General features: G+C 45.4%; 1 protein-coding gene across 6 annotated transcripts; it reads left to right on the forward strand.

Moving 5' to 3' along the window:
* The first annotated feature begins 6,320 nt into the window (after window positions 1-6,320).
* LOC110498402 (zinc finger protein 513) lies at window positions 6,321-15,788 on the forward strand. 6 transcript variants are annotated; one of them, XM_036955242.1, is made up of 5 exons: window positions 6,321-6,392; window positions 6,842-6,979; window positions 8,589-8,702; window positions 13,760-14,392; window positions 14,974-15,788. In XM_036955242.1, exons 2-5 carry the CDS (start codon window positions 6,940-6,942, stop codon window positions 15,735-15,737), a joined length of 1,551 nt encoding a protein of 516 aa, XP_036811137.1. In that variant the 5' UTR covers window positions 6,321-6,392; window positions 6,842-6,939; the 3' UTR covers window positions 15,738-15,788. The 6 variants fall into 6 exon arrangements, with proteins under 6 accessions (XP_036811137.1, XP_036811140.1, XP_036811139.1 ...); XM_036955245.1 differs by having other exon boundaries at window positions 13,760-14,386; XM_036955244.1 differs by having other exon boundaries at window positions 8,592-8,702.
* The last annotated feature ends 5,004 nt before the right edge of the window (window positions 15,789-20,792 follow it).

Consider the following 20,792-nt stretch of genomic DNA (forward strand, 5'->3'; position numbering starts at 1 on the left):
ACACAGACCCCAACAACAGACACTCATACCCCAACAACAGACACCCTGACTCTAACAACAGACATGCAGACCCTAACAACAAACACACAGACCCTGACAACAGACACACATACCCTAACAACAGACACACATACCCTAACAACAGACACTACACCCCTAATAACAGACATATAGACCCTAACAACAGACACACATACCCAAACAACAGACACGCATACCCGAACAACAGACACAGACCCCAACAACAGACACACAGACCCCAACAATAGACACTCATACCCCAACAACAGACACCCTGACTCTAACAACAGACACGCAGACCCTAACAAACACACCGACCCTTACAACAGACACACAGACCCTGACAACAGACACACATACCCTAACAACAGACACTACACCCCTAATAACAGACATATAGACCCTAACAACAGACACACATACCCGAACAACATACACATACCCTGATAACAGACACACAGATCCTAACAACCGACATACAGACCCTGACAACAGACATACAGACGCTGACAACAGACACACAGACCCTAACAACATACACACAGATCCTAACAACAGCCACACAGATCCTAACAACAGACACACAGACCCTGCTGTATAGAGACATTATAACTAACAACAGACATGCTGCTGTATAGAGACATTATAACTAACAACAGACAGACATCCTGCTGTATAGAGACAATATAACTAACAACAGACATCCTGCTGTATAGAGACAATATAACTAACAACAGACAGACATCCTGCTGTACCTAACTAACAGGTGAATGCCCTGTACCATTGTAGAGACACTGTTAAACTGTGGACATTACCTGTGTAAAGTCACCCCCAGACATGTAGATGACTAACTAATGCAGGGCTAGGCAACCCTGGTCCTGGCAACCCTGGTCCTGGCAACCCTGGACCTGGCAACCCTGGTCCTGGCAACCCTGGTCCTGGCAACCCTGGTCCTGGCAACCTTGGTCCTGTGAACCCTTGACCTGGCAACCCTGGTCCTGTGAACCCTTGACCTGGCAACCCTGGTCCTGTGAACCCTTGACCTGGCAACCCTGGTCCTGTGAACCCTTGACCTGGCAACCCTGGTCCTGTGAACCCTTGACCTGGCAACCCTGGTCCTGTGAACCCTTGACCTGGCAACCCTGGTCCTGTGAACCCTTGACCTGGCAACCCTGGTCCTGGAGCGCTGCATATGCTTCAGGCTTTTTGTTTAGCTTTTTTATTAGGCCTGGGAATTTAGCCAATCACTGATAGTGATCAATTAGCTCAGTAGGTAAGGTGATTAGTAGAGGTTGGGACTAAAGTCCATGTACATGTTCACTCCTGGGTTACTAGGGTTACCAGGGTTACCAGGGTTACCAGGCCCCCAACTAACACAGCGTGTTCTTATATATAATTATATTTTACAGTATGTAGATACAGAATCAACAATTGAAATATAGTATATGGTAAAATGTGAATAGTTACTAGAACTGTATAATACACAACTACACGTGTGTTGACATCTCCTTATGTTAAGACATAGGTCATAACCGTGAATAAATCTAAAAAGATTGGTGGGTATTTTTTTGTTGTTGTCTCAAACGACCTGGGTTATTTACTCCAAACATTGTTTAGCCAGGCTAAATACTTGTCAGAAAGTGTTAGAACACACTGTGATTTAGGTCACTGTGATACTCGTACGTTATTTATTCCCAGGACATTGATACGCTGCCAGCGTATGACATCACATCATCATGACGTATCAGCTTACATCTTATCTGCTGTTCTCTTATCCGTCCGTACCTGAAAGAACAGCAGAAGACGAGAGACAGAGGAGGGGATAGAAGTAGTGATGGAGGACTTTGGATAATGTTACTTGTGGTGATGGAGTACTTTGGATGACGTTACTTGTGGTGATGGAGGACTTTGGATGACCTTACTTGTGGTAATGGAGGACTTTAGATGACGTTACTTGTAGTGATTTGAGGACTTTGGTTGACCTTACTTGTTGTAATTGAGGCCTTTGGTGGACCTTACTTGTAGTAATTGAGGCCTTTGGTGGACCTTACTTGTAGTAATTGAGGCCTTTGGTTGACCTTACTTGTAGTAATTGAGGCCTTTGGTGGACCTTACTTGTAGTAATTGAGGCCTTTGGTGGGCCTTACTTGGCATCCTCCTCGGCTCCGGCCCAGAGAGAAACACACAGGAATAGTGTCAACACAGACACTCAGACACAGCAACACTGTAACACTATAACACTGTCTCTTTGTTGTTAGCCATGGTCGGGAACAGCAGACTGGAGGGCGAGAGAGAGCCTTTTAAGCGTCTCTGTGTGTGGAGTAAAGGTGATACACTGTATTACCTCACGCTTCACCTCTCCATTCACTGAACCTTCTTCCAGCCAGGACAATGGCAACAATAGACGAAACAAGATAGACACAAAGAACTTCATAATCATCAGCTAGATATATGAAACGTAAAAATAAAATGTGATTTATTTGAACAGCTGCCAAGAAAGCACATGTAGTTATTACTTTTCAAGTTAAAACCGATTGAAATACTTAGTTTGGTGAGAAACACAACACCAAGGAACCTGATGACCTCTGTTGTCTGGAACCTGTTGTCACTGTCTGTCTGGAAGCTGTTGCCGCTGTCTGTCTGGAAGCTGTTGTCACTGTCTGTCTGGAAGCTGTTGCCGCTGTCTGTCTGGAACCTGTTGTCACTGTTACAGCCTTGAGCGATTACAGCCTTGAGTCTTCTTGGGTATGACTCTACAAGCTTGGCACACCTGTATTTGGGGAGTTTCTCCCATTTTTCTCTGCAAATCCTTTCAAGCTTTGTCAGGTTGGAAGGGGAGCGTTGCTGCATAGTCGTTTTCAGGTCTCTCCAGAGATGTTTGTTTGGTTTCAAGTCCGGACTCTGGCTGGGCCACTCAAGGACATTCAGAGACTTGTCCCGAAGCCACACCTGGGTTGACTTGGCTGTGTGCTTAGGGTCGTGTGCTCTGGAGCAGGTTTTCGTCAAGGATCTCTCTGTACTTTACTCCGTTCATATTTTCCTCGATCCTGACTAGTCTCCCATTCCTTGCTGCTGAAAAACATCCCCACAGCATGATGCTGCCACCACCATGCTTCACCTTAGGGATGATGCCATGTTTCCTCCAGACGTAATGCTTGGCATTCAGGCCAAAGAGTTCAATCTTGGTTTCATCACACAAGAGAATCTTATTTCTCATGGTCTGAGAGTCCTTTAGGTCCCTTTTGGCAAACTCCAAGCGGGCTGCCATGTGCTTTTTACTGAGGAGTGGCTTTCATCTGGCCACTCTACCATAAAGGCCTGATTGGTGGAGTGCTGCAGAGATGGTTGCCCTTCTGAAAGAGCTCTGGAGCTTTGTCAGTGACCATCGGGATCTTTGCCACCTCCCTGACCAAGGCCCCCATCCCCAGATTGCTCAGTTTGGCCGGGCGGACAGCTCTAGGAAGAGTCTGGGTGGTTCCCAACTTCTTCCATTTAAGAATGATGAAGAACATTGTGTTCTTGGGCACCTTTAATGCTGCATAAATATTTTGCTACCCTTCCCCAGATGTGCCTGTACACAATCCTGTCTCAGAGCTCTACGGACAATTCCTTTGACCTCGTGGCTTGGTTGTTGCTATGAGATGCACTGTCAACTGTGGGACCTTATATAGACAGGTGTGTGCCTTTCCAAATCATGTCCAATCAATTTAATTTACCACAAGTTGAAGAAACATCTCAAGGATGATCAATGGAAACAGGATGCACCTGAGCTCCATTTCGAGTCTCATAGCAAAATGTTATAGCTATTTTGTGTAGATTGACGAAGATATATATATATATTTTTTATAGTTCTATTTTAGAATAAGGCTGTTACTTAACAAAATGTGGAAAAAGTCAAGGGGTCTGAATACTTTACCGAATGCACTGTATTTGTGTGTCTTTCTGGAACCTATCATGGTGATGTAATTTCTTGAAAAAAACTTTTGGTCTCAACACATTGTTATTGGATTTTCAACACTGCAGAACCAAATAGAGGTCACCCCGGGACCTTAAACACAACCAATTTTTTAATAAGTAACATGATATCATACAAAGTGCCACATTTGTGACATATGACACGAAATGCATAACGTAGTACACAATTTGATGACGTAGTACACAATTTGATGACGTAGTGCACAAAAAATGGGGACCACTTTTGGCTCGTGAGCACCACTTTCAAAACTACTGGCTGAAAATTATACATATCTTTAAGTTTGCCACCAGTGAGCTTTCTGTTCTGCACTTTTCTACTGGAACATTGGCCATCTCGTCAGCTGCTCCAATTCTGTAATGTTTGATGGGTGCCCTACGTCAAGATGGCGAAACACAAGTATAGGGACAAAAGTGGAGGAGAAATTGAGTGGGTCAGACACAAGGCGAATGTGGCTCCTGACGAAAGCGGATTACAAAAAGAAAGCTAGCCACGTCGCGGTCTCCCACGACAGCCTACAGGACAGGCTAAACACCTTTTTCTCAAGAGTCGAGCACAATGACCCTGAGCTGCCGAGGAGAGCCCCTGAGGACAACGTGACTACACACTCACAGTCTCCACTGAGGACGTATGTAAGTCCTTCAAACGTGTTCAAATCAAATCAAATGTATTTATATAGCCCTTCTTGCATCAGCTGATATGCAAAGTGCTGTACAGAAACCCAGCCTAAAACCCCAAACAACAAGCAATGCAGGTGTAGAAGCACGGTGGCTAGGAAAAACTCCCTAGAAAGGCCAAAACCTAGTAAGAAACCTAGAGAGGAACCAGGCTATGAGGGGTGGCCAGTACTCTTCTGGCTGTGCCGGGTGGAGATTAGAAACCTAGAGAGGAACCAGGCTATGAGGGGTGGCCAGTCCTCTTCTGGCTGTGCCGGGTGGAGATTATAACAGAACATGGCCAAGATGTTCAAATGTTCATAAATGACCAGCATGGTCAAATAATAGGTCTGGGACAGGTAGCACGTCCGGTGAACAGGTCAGGATTCCATAGCCGCAGGCAGAACAGTTGAAACTGGAGCAGCAGCACGGCCAGGTGGACTGGGGACAGCAAGGAGTCATCAGGCCAGGTAGTCCTGAGGCATGGTCCTAGGGCTCAGGTCCTCCGAGAGAGAGAAATAAAAAAAGAGAGAAAGAGAGAATTAGAGAGAGAGCATACTCAAATTCACACAGGACACCGAATAGGACAGGAGAAGTACTCCAGATATAACAAACTGACCCTAGCCCCCCGACACATAAACTACTGTAGCATATATACTGGAGGCTAAGACAGGAGGGGTCAGGAGACACTGTGGCCCCATCCGATGATACCCCCAGACAGGGCCAAACAGGCAGGATATAACCCCACCCACTTTGCCAAAGCACAGCCCCCACACTACTAGAGGGATATTTTCAACCACCAACTGTTAACCCTTGCGATGCTGCCGGCACGCCCAGATGGTATCTCTAGCCGTGCCCTAGTTGCATGTACAGGCCAGCTGGGAATTGTTGTTCTATGACATTTTCTCACCCTAGCTCAGGCCGTTATCCCCACCTGCTTCAACATGTCCACTATCTTTCCCTGTGCCCAAGAAAGAGAAAGTAACTGAACTGAATGACTACTGACCAGTAGCACTCACTTCCGTCAGCATGAAGTGCTTCGAGTGGCTAGTCAAAGACCATATCACCTCCTCCCTCCCCGACACACTCGACCCTCTCCAATTCGCCTACTGCCCTGACAGATCCACGGACGACGCAATCGCCATTACACTGCACACTGCCCTCAGTGTGAGAGAGAGAGAGAGAGAGACCTCTCTCCCCCCACCTCTCTCTCTCTGAGAGAGAGAGAGAGAGAGAGAGAGAGAGAGAGAGAGAGAGAGAGAGAGAGAGAGAGAGAGAGAGAGAGAGAGAGAGAGAGAGAGAGAGAGAGAGAGAGAGAGAGAGAGAGAGAGAGAGAGAGAGAGAGAGAGAGAGAGAGAGAGAGAGAGAGAGAGAGAGAGAGAGAGTGTGAGTAACTCCACCTGGTGGTAAAATCCAGTGTCAGGTGAATATGTGTGTGTTTTACAGAGGCCTGTACAATAACAGGTCGGAGGATATTGTTATTACGTATGTGCATTATTAGAAGTTTAACGTCACCGTTTATGATGTGTGCTGTATGAGGCCTATTCGCATGCGCAATAAATCAACAATAAACTTGAAAGTAAAAAAAAAGAAAGAAACGTTTACATTTTTTCTTCGAAGTCAAAGTGAACTGACTACATTTGAATGACTACAAGACCCAAGATCCGGAAGTATATTTACAAAAAAGAACTGACGTCACGCCCCATGAACTCGCAGTATATACACATTGGACCCTCGAGGAAGTTAGTAAGAGACTATTTTAACCGAAAAAAATATATATATATTAAACAACAATTTAAGTTGATGTAAAGTTAGCTTGTTGTTTAGAATTTACATTTAACTAAACGTATAGGCTATTTTTGTGTTGTTGTTTTTTTCTCCTAAATACCGACCATTAGTTAGCGTAGCTGTAGCTATCTAAGTTAGCCAGATGAGTCGCTTCTATCCGACCAATTTCTTCCCAATAGAGCCACAGATAGAACAACTCACTGTCTTTTAAATAGAGCTAGCTAACGATGTTCTCGGTTAGACTAACAAACTAGCTAGAATGACAAACTAAGTCAGCCCCCTCGTATTTAGCAAGTTAGTTAGCTAACGTGTGTGTGTGTGTGTGTGTGTGTGTGTGTGTGAGTGAGTGAGTGAGAGAGAGAGAGTCTGATGACACTGATAGTTGTGTCCTTGTCCTTTGGAGGAAGAGGAAGAGGAATATGATCAGCCTACACGCCGTATAGATCAGTGCTTCGCCACCAGCCCACAGAGGGAACTGCGACTAACTGACAGCGAGGAAGAATGCCGAGGAGAAAACAATCAAACCCACAGCCCGTCAAATGTAAGTACAGTTTTATAGCCTTTTCTACCTACTATAGTCATGTTATTGACTGGGTGGCGAAGGAGTTATTACAAAACTAACTAGCTGGTTGTTTTCACATATTTCAATGTCTGAGATGGATTGCTACTTGTACCTTCTAGAGGAGTGCTCATGGTGCTTACTAGATCAACTGTAATCCATACTTGTACTGATTTGAGTGAAGTCTTGGGTTTGGGTATATACAACTTGGATACAGGATTAGATCATATAGTTACAGAGTTGATGTGTACTTCAATTGTTAAACCTCTGTTAGCTTCCAGAACTGTAATGTCTCTCTCTCTCTCACTCTCTCTCTCTCTCTGTCTCTCTCTCTCTGTCTCTCTCTCTCTGTCTCTCTCTTTCGGTCTCTCTCTCTCTCTCTCTCTCTCTCTCTCTCTCTCTCTCTCTCATCATGCCTGTGTGCATGGTTGGGTGTCATCCTCCTCTCTTCGTCCTCATGAATGTGTTTATCCCATCCTGTGTGTGAGTTATCTCATCTCTTCCTCCCTTCCTTCTCTCTGCTTCCTGTCTCTACTTCCCCTCCCTGACCTCTCCTCCCTCCCTCCTCTCAATCTCCTCCAGCCCCCTCTCCCCCCTCTTTCTCTCACTCTTCCCTTGCTTCCTCCCTTCCTTTCTCTCCCTCCTTCTCCCCTTGCTTCCTCCCTCTCCCTTTCTCTTTCTCTCCCTCCTTCTCACCTGCCTCTCCTCTTCAATCACCCCACAGTGCTATATTAGTGTGATAAAGGTTATTGTGTATTCCAGTAGACGGTGTAGTATAATGATGGTGTGTATTACAGTAGACAGTGTAGTATAATGATGGTGTGTATTACAGTAGACAGTGTAGTATAATGATGCTGTGTATTACAGTAGACAGTGTAGTATAATGATAGTGTGTGTAGTATAATGATGGTGTGTGTAGTATAATGATGGTGTGTATTACAGTAGACAGTGTAGTATAATGATGGTGTGTGTAGTATAATGATGGTGTGTATTACAGTAGACAGTGTAGTATAATGATGGTGTGTATTACAGTAGACAGTGTAGTATAATGATGCTGTGTATTACAGTAGACAGTGTAGTATAATGATGCTGTGTATTACAGTAGACAGTGTAGTATAATGATGGTGTGTGTAGTATAATGATGGTGTGTAGTATAATGATGGTGTGTGTAGTATAATGATGGTGTGTGTAGTATAATGATGGTGTGTATTACAGTAGACAGTGTAGTATAATGATGCTGTGTATTACAGTAGACAGTGTAGTATAATGATGGTGTGTGTAGTATAATGATGGTGTGTGTAATATAATGATGGTGTGTATTACAGTAGACAGTGTAGTATAATGATGGTGTGTGTAGTATAATGATGGTGTGTAGTATAATGATGGTGTGTGTAGTATAATGATGGTGTGTAGTATAATGATGGTGTGTATTACAGTAGACAGTGTAGTATAATGATGCTGTGTATTACAGTAGACAGTGTAGTATAATGATGGTGTGTATTACAGTAGACGGTGTAGTATAATGTGTGTGTGTGTGTGTGTGTGTGTGTGTGTGTGTGTGTGTGTGTGTGTGTGTGTGTGTGAGATATAGTAGACGGTGTGGAGTGTGAGCCAGGATGCCTGGTTCTGGACAGTGACTTCCTGCTTAGTGGAGAGCTCTGTGAGTTTGGAGACACAGAGATCATGGGGCTGGACAGAGACACAGGTCAGACACACACACACACACACTTACACATATACACAAACACGGACCAACTTGATCTCATAGTTTCACTTCCGAAATTATGGATGAACGTCTATTTTGTGATGCATTAGTTCTGCGTGGTTACAGGTTTAATTCCACATAGTAAACGGGTTTACTTCCGAGTGGTAAACAGGGTTAATTCCGAGTGGTAAACAGGGTTAATTCCGAACGGTAAACGGGTTTACTTCCGAGTGGTAAACAGGGTTAATTCCGAACGGTAAACGGGTTTACTTCCGAGTGGTAAACAGGGTTAATTCCGAACGGTAAACGGGTTTACTTCCGAGTGGTAAACAGGGTTAATTCCGAACGGTAAACGGGTTTACTTCCGAGTGGTAAACAGGGTTAATTCCGAACGGTAAACGGGTTTACTTCCGAGTGGTAAACAGGGTTAATTCCGAACGGTAAACGGGTTTACTTCCGAGTGGTAAACAGGGTTAATTCCGAACGGTAAACAGGTTTACTTCCGAGTGGTAAACAGGGTTAATTCCGAACGGTAAACGGGTTTACTTCCGAGTGGTAAACAGGGTTAATTCCGAACGGTAAACGGGTTTACTTCCGAACGGTAAACAGGGTTAATTCCGAACGGTAAACGGGTTTACTTCCGAGTGGTAAACAGGGTTAATTCCGAGTGGTAAACGGGTTTACTTCCGAGTGGTAAACAGGGTTAATTCCGAGTGGTAAACAGGGTTAATTCCGAGTGGTAAACAGGGTTAATTCCGAACGGTAAACGGGTTTACTTCCGAGTGGTAAACAGGGTTAATTCCGAGTGGTAAACAGGGTTAATTCCGAGTGGTAAACAGGGTTAGTTCCGAACGGTAAACGGGTTTACTTCCGAGTGGTAAACAGGGTTAATTCCGAGTGGTAAACAGGGTTAATTCCGAGTGGTAAACGGGGTTAATTCCGAGTGGTAAACGGGTCTACTTCCGAGTGGTAAACGGGTTTACTTCCGAGTGGTAAACAGGGTTAATTCAGCATAGTTAAAACAGAAACAACTCGAAAGGTTGAAGCGTAGGTATTAAGTCCGAGGGGTTAACCCTCTAGAGTCTATGTCCACGCCCCCGTGAGAATTCTATTAGCATAATAAAACAATCCCCATTTAAAATCCATCAGTTTAAGCTAGAGATATCACCTTTTGTTGCATTGGATTCCGTCTCAATCCACGGCATCCACGGATGTCTCACTTCCGCACCTGCGGTGGAAGGTGACAGAGCTAGAGCGGTGTTTGTCAGACCAAGAGACATCCAGAAAATCATTATTCTCACAAAATTGGTTTTGTAACATCCGAATGGTTTGGCCTTCAAAACTATTATGAAAAGACGAGACTCTCACAAACATGACGGTGTTCTCTGTGTTTTTCTCTACGGCCCCCACAAGAGTCTTGGGACCCGTCTGAAGCCGGTAGCGCTGATCTGCCAACCTCTGTCTGTAGCGAACAGTTTGTGTTACACACTAATATGGGCCCGTCTGTGGAAAGGTGAGACTCATGTGGGTGTCTTTTGCTCTAGTACACCCGCAGGTCTCACAGGACTTGTCTGAAAGTTCGCCTGCACCAGTTGAAAACATTTATGAAATAATATATAGAGACTATTTAGTGACAAAAAATAAGGGGTTAAATATATATATATATATTTTAAACCAAACGTATATTATTTATGTTTCCTGATCTTTCTTAAATCTCTCAGATAGAGGACAGACACTTCAGGACAAACTTCTTTTTCATTTAGTTTCTGTTCCATGTAGTGAATATGGTATTAAATGTGTTTCTATGGGCTACTAGATGTGAGGCCAAATTATCATTTCTCATCAAAATAATGTTTAATTTTTTTTATTCGTTTCCTTAAACTTCTAACTCAAATAGCTAAATGATCCTTGGTATGACCTTCTGAAAACAACTCCATATAGCTTAGTACAACCCCTCGGCTTGGACAGGGCTTAGTCTGTAGAGGGTTAAGGTTTGTCCTCGGGGGTTTGGGGAATGCGCTGTTTCCATCAAGTATCATCGAGAGCATTGTGAACTGGAGTGGTCAGAGCAGCATGCTTCGGTCTAAGGCCACGTTCAAAACAACGGAGAACTGTGAAAAGTACGAGGTCAAATCATGACGGAGGTGATCTTCAAGTTGGAAAGTCAGAACTCTAGAAAGAGGCCAGAGTTCACGAGTTTAATTCTGAGTTCAAAACAAAAAAAATGTCCCTTCCCAGTCGGAGCGCATTTTTTCTCCCCCAGAGTTCCTGAGTTGAATTCTGAGTTCAAAACAAAAAAAATTCCCTTCCCAGTCGGAGCACATTTTTTCTCCCCCAGAGTTCCTGAGTTGAATTCTGAGTTCAAAACAAAAAAATGTCCCTTCCCAGTCGGAGCACATTTTTTCTCCCCCAGAGTTCCTGAGTTGTTTTGAACACAGCATAAGCAGCGCTCTTCGTCTCTGAGCATCACACCAGTGCTCTGCAATAATTTTCAAAACATTTTATATATATTTTTTGTAGGTCGATATCGATGTCTTCAGGAGCTTTTCAGATGTCCGCAATAGAATGCTGTTTCTAGTGACCAATAGAATGCTCTTTCTAGTGACCAATAGAATGCTATTTCTTTTGACCAATAGAATGCTATTTTTAGTGACCAATAGAATGCTATTTCTAGGAACCAATAGAATGCTATTTTTAGAGATCAATAGAATGCTATTTCTAGGTACCAATAAAATGCTTTTTCCAGGGACCAATAGAATGCTATTTCCAGTGACCAATAGAATGCTATTTCTAGGAACCAATAGAATGCTATTTTTAGAGATCAATATAATGCTATTTCTAGGAACCAATAGAATGCTGTTTCTAGTGACCAATATAATGCTATTTCTAGTGACCAATAGAATGCTATTTTTAGTGACCAATAGAATGCTATTTCTAGGAACCAATAGAATGCTATTTTTAGAGATCAATAGAATGCTATTTCTAGGTACCAATAAAATGCTATTTCCAGGGACCAATAGAATGCTATTTCCAGTGACCAATAGAATGCTATTTCTAGTCACCAGTAGGATGCTTTTTCTAGTGACCAATAGGATGCTTTTCTAGTGACCAATAGGATGCTTTTTCTAGTGACCAATGGGATGCTTTTTCTAGTAACCAGGCTGACACTGACAAGTACACAGACACACACTTACAGGGCATTCGGAAAATGTTCAGACCCCTTGACTTTTTCCACATTTTGTTATGTTACAGCCTTATTCTAAAATGTATTAAATCATTTTCCCCCCTCATCAATCTAAACACAATACCCCATTTAAAAAACATTTTTTTAGACATTTTTGCAAATGTAAAAATACTAAACTGAAATATCACATTCCCATAAGTATTCAGACCCTTTACTCAGTACTTTGTTGAAGCACCTTTGACAGCGATTACAGCCTTGACTCTTCTTGGGTATGACGCTGCAAACTTGCCACACCTGTATTTAGGGAGTTTCTCCCATTATTCTCTGCAGATCCTCTCAAGCTCTGTCGGGTTAGATGGGGAGGTCTCTCCAGAGATGTTCGATCGGATTCTGGCTGGGCCACTCAAGGACATTGAGACTTTTCCCAAAGCCACTCCTACATTGTCTTGGCTGTGTGCTTAGGTTTGTTGTCCTGTTGGAAGGTGAACCTTAGCCCCAGTCTGAAGTCCTGAGCACTCTGGAGCAAGGATCTCTTTGTACTTTGCTCCGTTCATCTTTCCCTCGATCCTGACCAGTCTCTCAGTCCCTGCCGCTGAAAAACATCCATGCTTCACCGTAGGGATGGTATTGGCCAGATGCTGAGCGGTGCCGTGTTTCCTCCAGTCGTGACATTTGGCATTCAAGCCAAAGAGTTCAATCTTGGTTTCATCAGACCAGAGAATCTTGTTTCTCGTGATCTGAGAGTCTTTAGGTGCCTTTTGGCAAACTCCAAGCAGGCAGTCATGTGCCTTTTACTGAGGAGTGGCTTCCATCTGGCCACTCTACCATAAAGGCCTGATTGGTGGAGTGCTGCGGAGATGGTTGTCCTTCTGGAAGGTTCTCCCATCTCCACAGAGGAACTCTGGAGCTCTGTCAGAGTAACCATTGGATTCTTGGTTGCCTCCCTGACCAAGGCCCTTCTCCCCCGATTGCTCAGTTTGGCTGGGCTGCCAGCTCCAGGAAGAGTCTTGGTGGTTCCAAACTTCTTCCATTTAAGAATGATGGAGGCCACTGTGTTCTTGGGGACCTTCAATAACGTTGTAGAAACATCTCAAGGATGATCGACGGAAACAGTATGCACCTGAGCTTAATGTTGAAACTAATGAATACTAATGTAAATAAGGTATTTCTGTATTTTTATTTTTGTATAAATTTGCAAACGTTTCTAAACCTGTTTTCGCTTCGTCATTATGGGGTATTGTGGGTATATTGATGAGGAATTTCTTTCATTTAATCCATTTTAGAATAAGGCTAGGGGTCTGAATACTTTCCGAATGCACTGATCATGGTTTTACGAGTCCTTGACCAAATGCTGTTGTATGCTCCTTCCCTCTCTCTCTCTCCCTCGCTCTCTTCCTCTCTCTCTACCCCTTTCTCTCTACTCCTCTCTTTGCCCTCGCTCTAGCACTCTCCCTCCTTCTCTCTCCCTCCTTCTCTCCCTCCTCTCTCTCCCTCCTTCTCTCCCTCCTTCTCTCTCTCTCCCTCCTTCTCTCGCTCCCTCCTCTCTCTCCCTCCTTCTCTCTCTCTCCCTCATTCTCTCTCTCTCTCCTTCTCTCTCTCTTCCCTCTCTCTCCCTCCTTCTCTCTCTCTCCCTCCTTCTCTCTCTCTCTCTCCCTCCTTCTCTCTCTCTCCCTCCTCTCTCTCTCCCTCCTTCTCTCTCTCCCTCCTCTCTCTCTCTCTCCCTCCTTCTCTCTCTCTCCCTCCTTCTCTCTCTCTCCCTCCTTCTCTCTCTCCCTCCTTCTCTCTCTCCCTCCCTCTCTCTCTCTCTCCCTCCCTCTCTCTCCCTCTCCCTCCCTCCATCTCTTTCTCACTCTTCCCTCTCTCTCTCTATCAGGTATGACAGTGTTCTCTCTGAGTGATGACGGCACCAGCCTTCCAGCTTCGGGTGACTCGGCCTTCCCGGCATTCCTCTCCTGTAAGGGGTGCCGCCAATTGATGGGGACCGACCTTGACCTGGGAGCAGGACTTGACTTGGGGGCGGGACTCTACTGCCTGAGCTGCGAAGAGGGCCTCCAATCAGAATCACACACAGCCATGGAGGATACCTCACAGGGGGAGGAGTCAACCCCGGCTGTCCAATCCAGTGGGGGGAAGAAGAGGAAGAGGAGTAAGGCGGGTGATGAAGAAGTCTGTATGAAGCTGTACACGTGCTCTCTGTGTAGTTTCTCCTCTCGCTACTCCAACCATCTCAAACGCCACATGAGAACCCATGATGGAGAGAAGCCCTACCGCTGTCCCCACTGCCCCTACGCCTCTACACAGAGGGTCAACCTGCAGAGACACACGCGCACACACACCGGGGAGAAGCCCTACCTCTGCAACGCCTGCAACTATGCCTGTAGTTCCCTGGGGAACCTGCGGAGGCACCAGCGCTCGCACAGCCAGGAGCCTCAGCCCCGGCCGCAACGCACACACACACTGAAGAGACGCAGCAGACGAAAACACACACACAGAGAAAACGGTGAAGGTAAGGGCATACAGTCAGGCGAGTACACACACACACACACACACACACACACACACACACACACTTAGACACACACACACACTTAGACACACACACACACTTAGACACACTTAAACACACACACACGCACACACTTAGACACACACACACACACTTAGACACACTTAGACACACACACACACACACACTTAGACACACACACACTTAGACACACACACACACACACACTTAGACACACACACACTTAGACACACACACACTTAGACACACACACACACACACACACTTAGACACACACACACACTTAGACACACACACACTTAGACACACACACACACACACACTTAGACACACACACACACTTAGACACACACACACACAGAGGTAATCTGTTCCAGAAAAGAGGTTTATTTTGAAAGTTCTAGTCTGTAGCTCAGAGTGAAAGGAGAAGTGTTGGTTAACTTCCTGAAACTGCAGTTTAAAAAGAGGAAGAAGCTCTGTTTGGTTGGCTGGTTACTGAACTAAAGGTTGTGTGTGTGTGTGTGTGTGTGTGTGTGTGTGTGTACTGTTCTCTCCTCCAGATGCCGTTTTGTCAGACCTGACAGTGTGTGTGAGGGAGGACTCTGATTTCCTCCAGTCCCTAGGGGGGGTAGCCTCTCCCTCCCTCCCCCCCTCCGCCCCCCTCCCCGACCTCCTCTTCCCCCTCTGTTGTCGCTCCTGTGGCCTCACCCTGGAAGGAGAGGGAGAGGCGGAGGGCAGAGGACAGATGTGTAGTCAATGTTCTGAGTTTGTCCTCTCTAAGGATATAGGCTCCTCCAGCCCCACTGACACAGACTCACACACAGTCCGGCCGGGGGCCAGTAAGCTGTACCGCTGCCCTCTCTGCCCCTTCCTCTCCCTCTACCCCAACCACCTGGCCCGACACGCCCACACCCACAGCGGGGAGAAGCCCCACCGCTGCCCCCAGTGCCCTTACGCCTCGGCCCACCTGGACAACCTGAAACGCCACCTCCGGGTCCACACGGGGGAGAAGCCCTACCGCTGTCCCCAGTGCTCGTACGCCTGCGGGAACCTGGCCAACCTGAGGCGCCATGAGAGGATTCACTCTGGAGCCAAGCCGTTCCACTGCTCTGTGTGTGGCTACAGCTGTAACCAGAGTATGAACCTGAAGAGACACATGCTGAGACACACGGGGGAGAAGCCATATGGCTGTGCTGAGTGTGACTACACTACGGGACACTGGGACAACTACAAACGCCATCAGAGGAAACACGGACACAACACACACAGCTGGGACAAACACACACACCAGGACACTACAGCAGACAGCAACACACAGCACTGAGACACACACACACACACTCCACTGAGACACACACACACACACACACACACACACACACTCCACTGAGACACACACACACCACTGAGACACACACCCACACACACCACTGAGACACACACAGCACTGAGACACACACACACACACTCCACTGAGACATACACACACACTCCACTGAGACACACACACACACTCCACTGACACACACACACACACACACACACTCCACTGAGACACACACACACACACCACTGAGACACACACACACCACTGAGACAGACATACACCACTGAGACACACACACACCACTGAGACACACACACACCACTGAGACACACACAGCACTGAGACACACACACACACACACACACACACACACACACACACAGCACTGAGACACACACCACTGAGACACACACACACCACTGAGACACACACAGCACTGAGACACACACACACACACACACACACACACACACACAGCACTGAGACACACACACACAGCACTGAGACACACACACACACAGCACTGAGACACACAGCACTGAGACACACACACATACACACACAGCACTGAGACACACACACAGCACTGACACATACACACACAGCACTGACACATACACACACACACACACACACACACACACACCTCTCCCTGGTTATGGTTCCCTGTTCCTTGAATTCAGTGTTGGTCTGTGTGTGTTGTGTGTTACAATGGTAACCCCCGACCCCGATCTCTGCTCTCCCTCAGAGGGGCGCGACTTATCTCAGGAACCTTTTAGAGGCGGAGCTACATGTGCTGGTTTCCTGGATCTGAACACTGCACTGGCCTTAGGGCATTAAATGGTGTGTCTGTGGGATTCAAGATTCAACCTTTTATTTTTTTTATGGTTAAATGTTGTTTTTAATAAAGTAGATGCGTTGTTTGAAAATTGTATGTTTTGATTGAGATTTAAGCCATTTCTGAATTGTGTATTCCAAAAACAACAAAAAAACTATCTGTAAAGAATGTAATTGTGAAACAGTTAAAGAGTTTATTTTTGCAACAAATTCTGATATATTTTAGTTGATTTGAACAATGTTTCTCAGAAAATAGTATTGCGTTGGCAGACATCACGTTGTATTCTCATTGGAGACGATGCCTAGCACACAGTAGCAGTTTCAAAATGTTTAGAAACAGAAATGCAGAGTTTAAAGTCTCGTCCCTTTGCTTCCATATGGCTCTTCGCAAATACACCCCTGCTGATTGTAAGGCTACTCAGAGAACAGACAGGACCCCTGTTGATTGTAAGGCTACTCCGAGAACAGACAGGACCCCTGTTGATTGTAAGGCTACTCAGAGAACAGACAGGACCCCTGCTGATTGTAAGGCTACTCAGAGAACAGACAGGACCCCTGCTGATTGTAAGGCTACTCCGAGAACAGACAGGACCCCTGCTGATTGTTAGGCTACTCAGAGAACAGACAGGACCCCTGCTGATTGTAAGGCTACTCCGAGAACAGACAGGACCCCTGCTGATTGTAAGGCTACTCAGAGAACAGACAGGACCCCTGCTGATTGTAAGGCTACTCCGACAACAGACAGGACCCCTGCTGATTGTAAGGCTACTCAGAGAACAGACAGGACCCCTGCTGATTGTAAGGCTACTCAGAGAACAGACAGGACCCCTGCTGATTGTAAGGCTACTCAGAGAACAGACAGGACCCCTGCTGATTGTAAGGCTACTCCGACAACAGACAGGACCCCTGCTGATTGTAAGGCTACTCAGAACAGACAGGACCCCTGCTGATTGTAAGGCTACTCAGAACAGACAGGACCCCTGCTGATTGTTAGGCTACTCAGAGAACAGACAGGACCCCTGTTGATTGTTAGGCTACTCAGAGAACAGACAGGACCCCTGCTGATTGTAAGGCTACTCAGAGAACAGACAGGACCCCTGCTGATTGTAAGGCTACTCCGACAACAGACAGGACCCCTGCTGATTGTAAGGCTACTCAGAACAGACAGGACCCCTGCTGATTGTAAGGCTACTCAGAACAGACAGGACCCCTGCTGATTGTAAGGCTACTCAGAACAGACAGGACCCCTGCTGATTGTTAGGCTACTCAGAGAACAGACAGGACCCCTGCTGATTGTAAGGCTACTCCGAGAACAGACAGGACCACATTAACTGTTTGTACATTGTGCCTTCTACATCTCTAGTACTGAAATAAAACCTTTTGTCTGAAGTGTTTTGCTTTTTGTTGGTTTTGTACTCGTGATAGGAGTGGTGATGGTCGTCGATCTTTTCAGGTATGTCTTTCTGTCAAGTTAGATGATGATGAAATATATATACAGTGCCTTGCGAAAGTATTCGGCCCCCTTGAACTTTGCGACCTTTTGCCACATTTCAGGCTTCAAACATAAAGATATAAAACTGTATTTTTTTGTGAAGAATCAACAACAAGTGAGACACAATCATGAAGTGGAACGACATTTATTGGATATTTCAAACTTTTTTAACAAATCAAAAACTTAAAAATTGGGCGTGCAAAATTATTCAGCCCCTTTACTTTCAGTGCTTCAAACTCTCTCCAGAAGTTCAGTGAGGATCTCTGAATAATCCAATGTTGACCTAAATGACTAATGAGGATAAATACAATCCACCTGTGTGTAATCAAGTCTCCATATAAATGCACCTGCACTGTGATAGTCTCAGAGGTCCGTTAAAAGCGCAGAGAGCATCATGAAGAACAAGGAACACACCATGCAGGTCCGAGATACTGTTGTGAAGAAGTTTAAAGCCGGATTTGGATACAAAAAGATTTCCCAAGCTTTAAACATCCCAAGGAGCACTGTGCAAGCGATAATATTGAAATGGAAGGAGTATCAGACCACTGCAAATCTACCAAGACCTGGCCGTCCCTCTAAACTTTCAGCTCATACAAGGAGAAGACTGATCAGAGATGCAGCCAAGAGGCCCATGATCACTCTGGATGAACTGCAGAGATCTACAGCTGAGGTGGGAGACTCTGTCCATAGGACAACAATCAGTCGTATACTGCACAAATCTGGCCTTTATGGAAGAGTGGCAAGAAAGCCATTTCTTAAAGATATGAGGTGGGGGCTACAAAGTATTAACTTAAGGGGGCTGAATAATTTTGCACGTCCAATTTTTCAGTTTTTGATTTGTTAAAAGTTTGAAATATCCAATAAATGTCGTTCCACTTCATGATTGTGTCTCACTTGTTGATTCTTCACAAAAAAATAGTTTTATATCTTTATGTTTGAAGCCTGAAATGTGGCAAAAGGTCGCAAAGTTCAAGGGGGCCGAATACTTTCGCAAGGCACTATATATATATATATATATATATATATACACAGTCAGGTCCATAGGTATTTGGACAGTGACACAATTTGCATCATTTTTGGGTCATTGTCCATCTGCACTGTGAAGCGCCGTCCAATGAGTTTTGAAGCTTTTTGGCTGAATCTGAGCAGATAATATCATTAGCCCCAAACACTTCAGAATTCATCCGGCTGTTTTTTGTCAGCAGTCACATCATCACTAAATACAAGGGAAGCAGTTCCACTGGCAGCCATACATGCCCACGCCATAACACCACCTCCACCATGCTTCTCAGATGAGGTGGTATGCTTCGGATCATGAGCAGTTCCTTCCCTTCTTCATACCACCACCTCCACCATGCTTCAAAGATGAGTTGGTATGCTTTGGATCATGAGCAGTTCCTTCCCTTCTCCATACCACTACCTCCACCATGCTTCACAGATGAGGTGGTATGCTTCGGATCATGAGCAGTTCCTTCCCTTCTCCATACCACTACCTCCACCATGCTTCACAGATGAGGTGGTATGCTTCAGATGATGAGCAGTTCCTTCCCTTCCCCATAACACTACCTCCACCATGCTTCACAGATGAGGTGGTATGCTTCGGATCATGAGCAGTTCCTTCCCTTCTCCATAACACTACCTCCACCATGCTTCACAGATGAGGTGGTATGCTTCGGATCATGAGCAGTTCCTTCCCTTCTCCATACCACTACCTCCACCATGCTTCACAGATGAGGTGGTATGCTTCGGATCATGAGCAGTTCCTTCCCTTCTCCATAACACTACCTCCACCATGCTTCACAGATGAGGTGGTATGATTCAGATGATGAGCAATTCCTTCCCTTCTCCATAACACTACCTCCACCATGCTTCACAGATGAGGTGGTATGCTTCGGATCATGAGCAGTTCCTTCCCTTCTCCATAACACTACCTCCACCATGCTTCACAGATGAGGTGGTATGCTTCAGATGATGAGCAGTTCCTTCCCTTCCCCATAACACTACCTCCACCATGCTTCACAGATGAGGTGGTATGCTTCGGATCATGAGCAGTTCCTTCCCTTCTCCATAACACTACCTCCACCATGCTTCACAGATGAGGTGGTATGCTTCGGATCATGAGCAGTTCCTTCCCTTCTCCATAACACTACCTCCACCATGCTTCACAGATGAGGTGGTATGATTCAGATGATGAGCAATTCCTTCCCTTCTCCATAACTCTTCTCTTCCCATCATTCTGGTCCAAGTTTATCTTTGTCTCATCTTTTTATGGGATGTTGTTCCAGAACCGCACGTTTAAAAAATAAAATAAAAAAATTTGGAGCAAACTCTAATCTGGTCTTCCTGTTTTTGAGAAATGGTTTACATCTTGTGTATTTACTCTGGTGAAGTCTTCTCTTGATTGTTGACTTTGACGCAGATAGACCTTCCTCCTGGAGGGTGTTGTTGATCTGGCCGACTGTTGTAAAAAATGTTTTTTCTTCACCATGGAAACCATTCTGTCATCCACCACAGTTGTTTTCCGTGGTCTTCCGGGCCTTTTGTTGTTCCTGAGCTCACCAGTGGCCACACCTCATGTTTTTGCTATCACTCTGATGGGTTTGTTTTGATTTGTCAGCCTAACGGCTTGTTTCACTGGCAGTGACAGCTCTCTGGACTTCATATTGAGGGTTTGTTTCACTGGCAGTGACAGCTCTTTGGACTTCATATTGAGGGTTTGCTTC

Source organism: Oncorhynchus mykiss, chromosome 19 (genome assembly GCF_013265735.2).
Source record: "Oncorhynchus mykiss isolate Arlee chromosome 19, USDA_OmykA_1.1, whole genome shotgun sequence".
Taxonomy (NCBI): Eukaryota; Metazoa; Chordata; class Actinopteri; order Salmoniformes; family Salmonidae; genus Oncorhynchus; species Oncorhynchus mykiss.

Excerpts from the sequence above, each read along its gene's own strand:
- LOC110498402 (XM_036955242.1), top strand. The coding sequence starts at position 6,940 with ATGCCGAGGAGAAAACAATCAAACCCACAGCCCGTCAAAT. Across the intron at positions 8,703-13,759 it reads GGGGCTGGACAGAGACACAG|GTATGACAGTGTTCTCTCTG; the intron begins GTCAGACACACA and ends TCTCTCTATCAG. Across the intron at positions 14,393-14,973 it reads ACACAGAGAAAACGGTGAAG|ATGCCGTTTTGTCAGACCTG; the intron begins GTAAGGGCATAC and ends TCTCTCCTCCAG.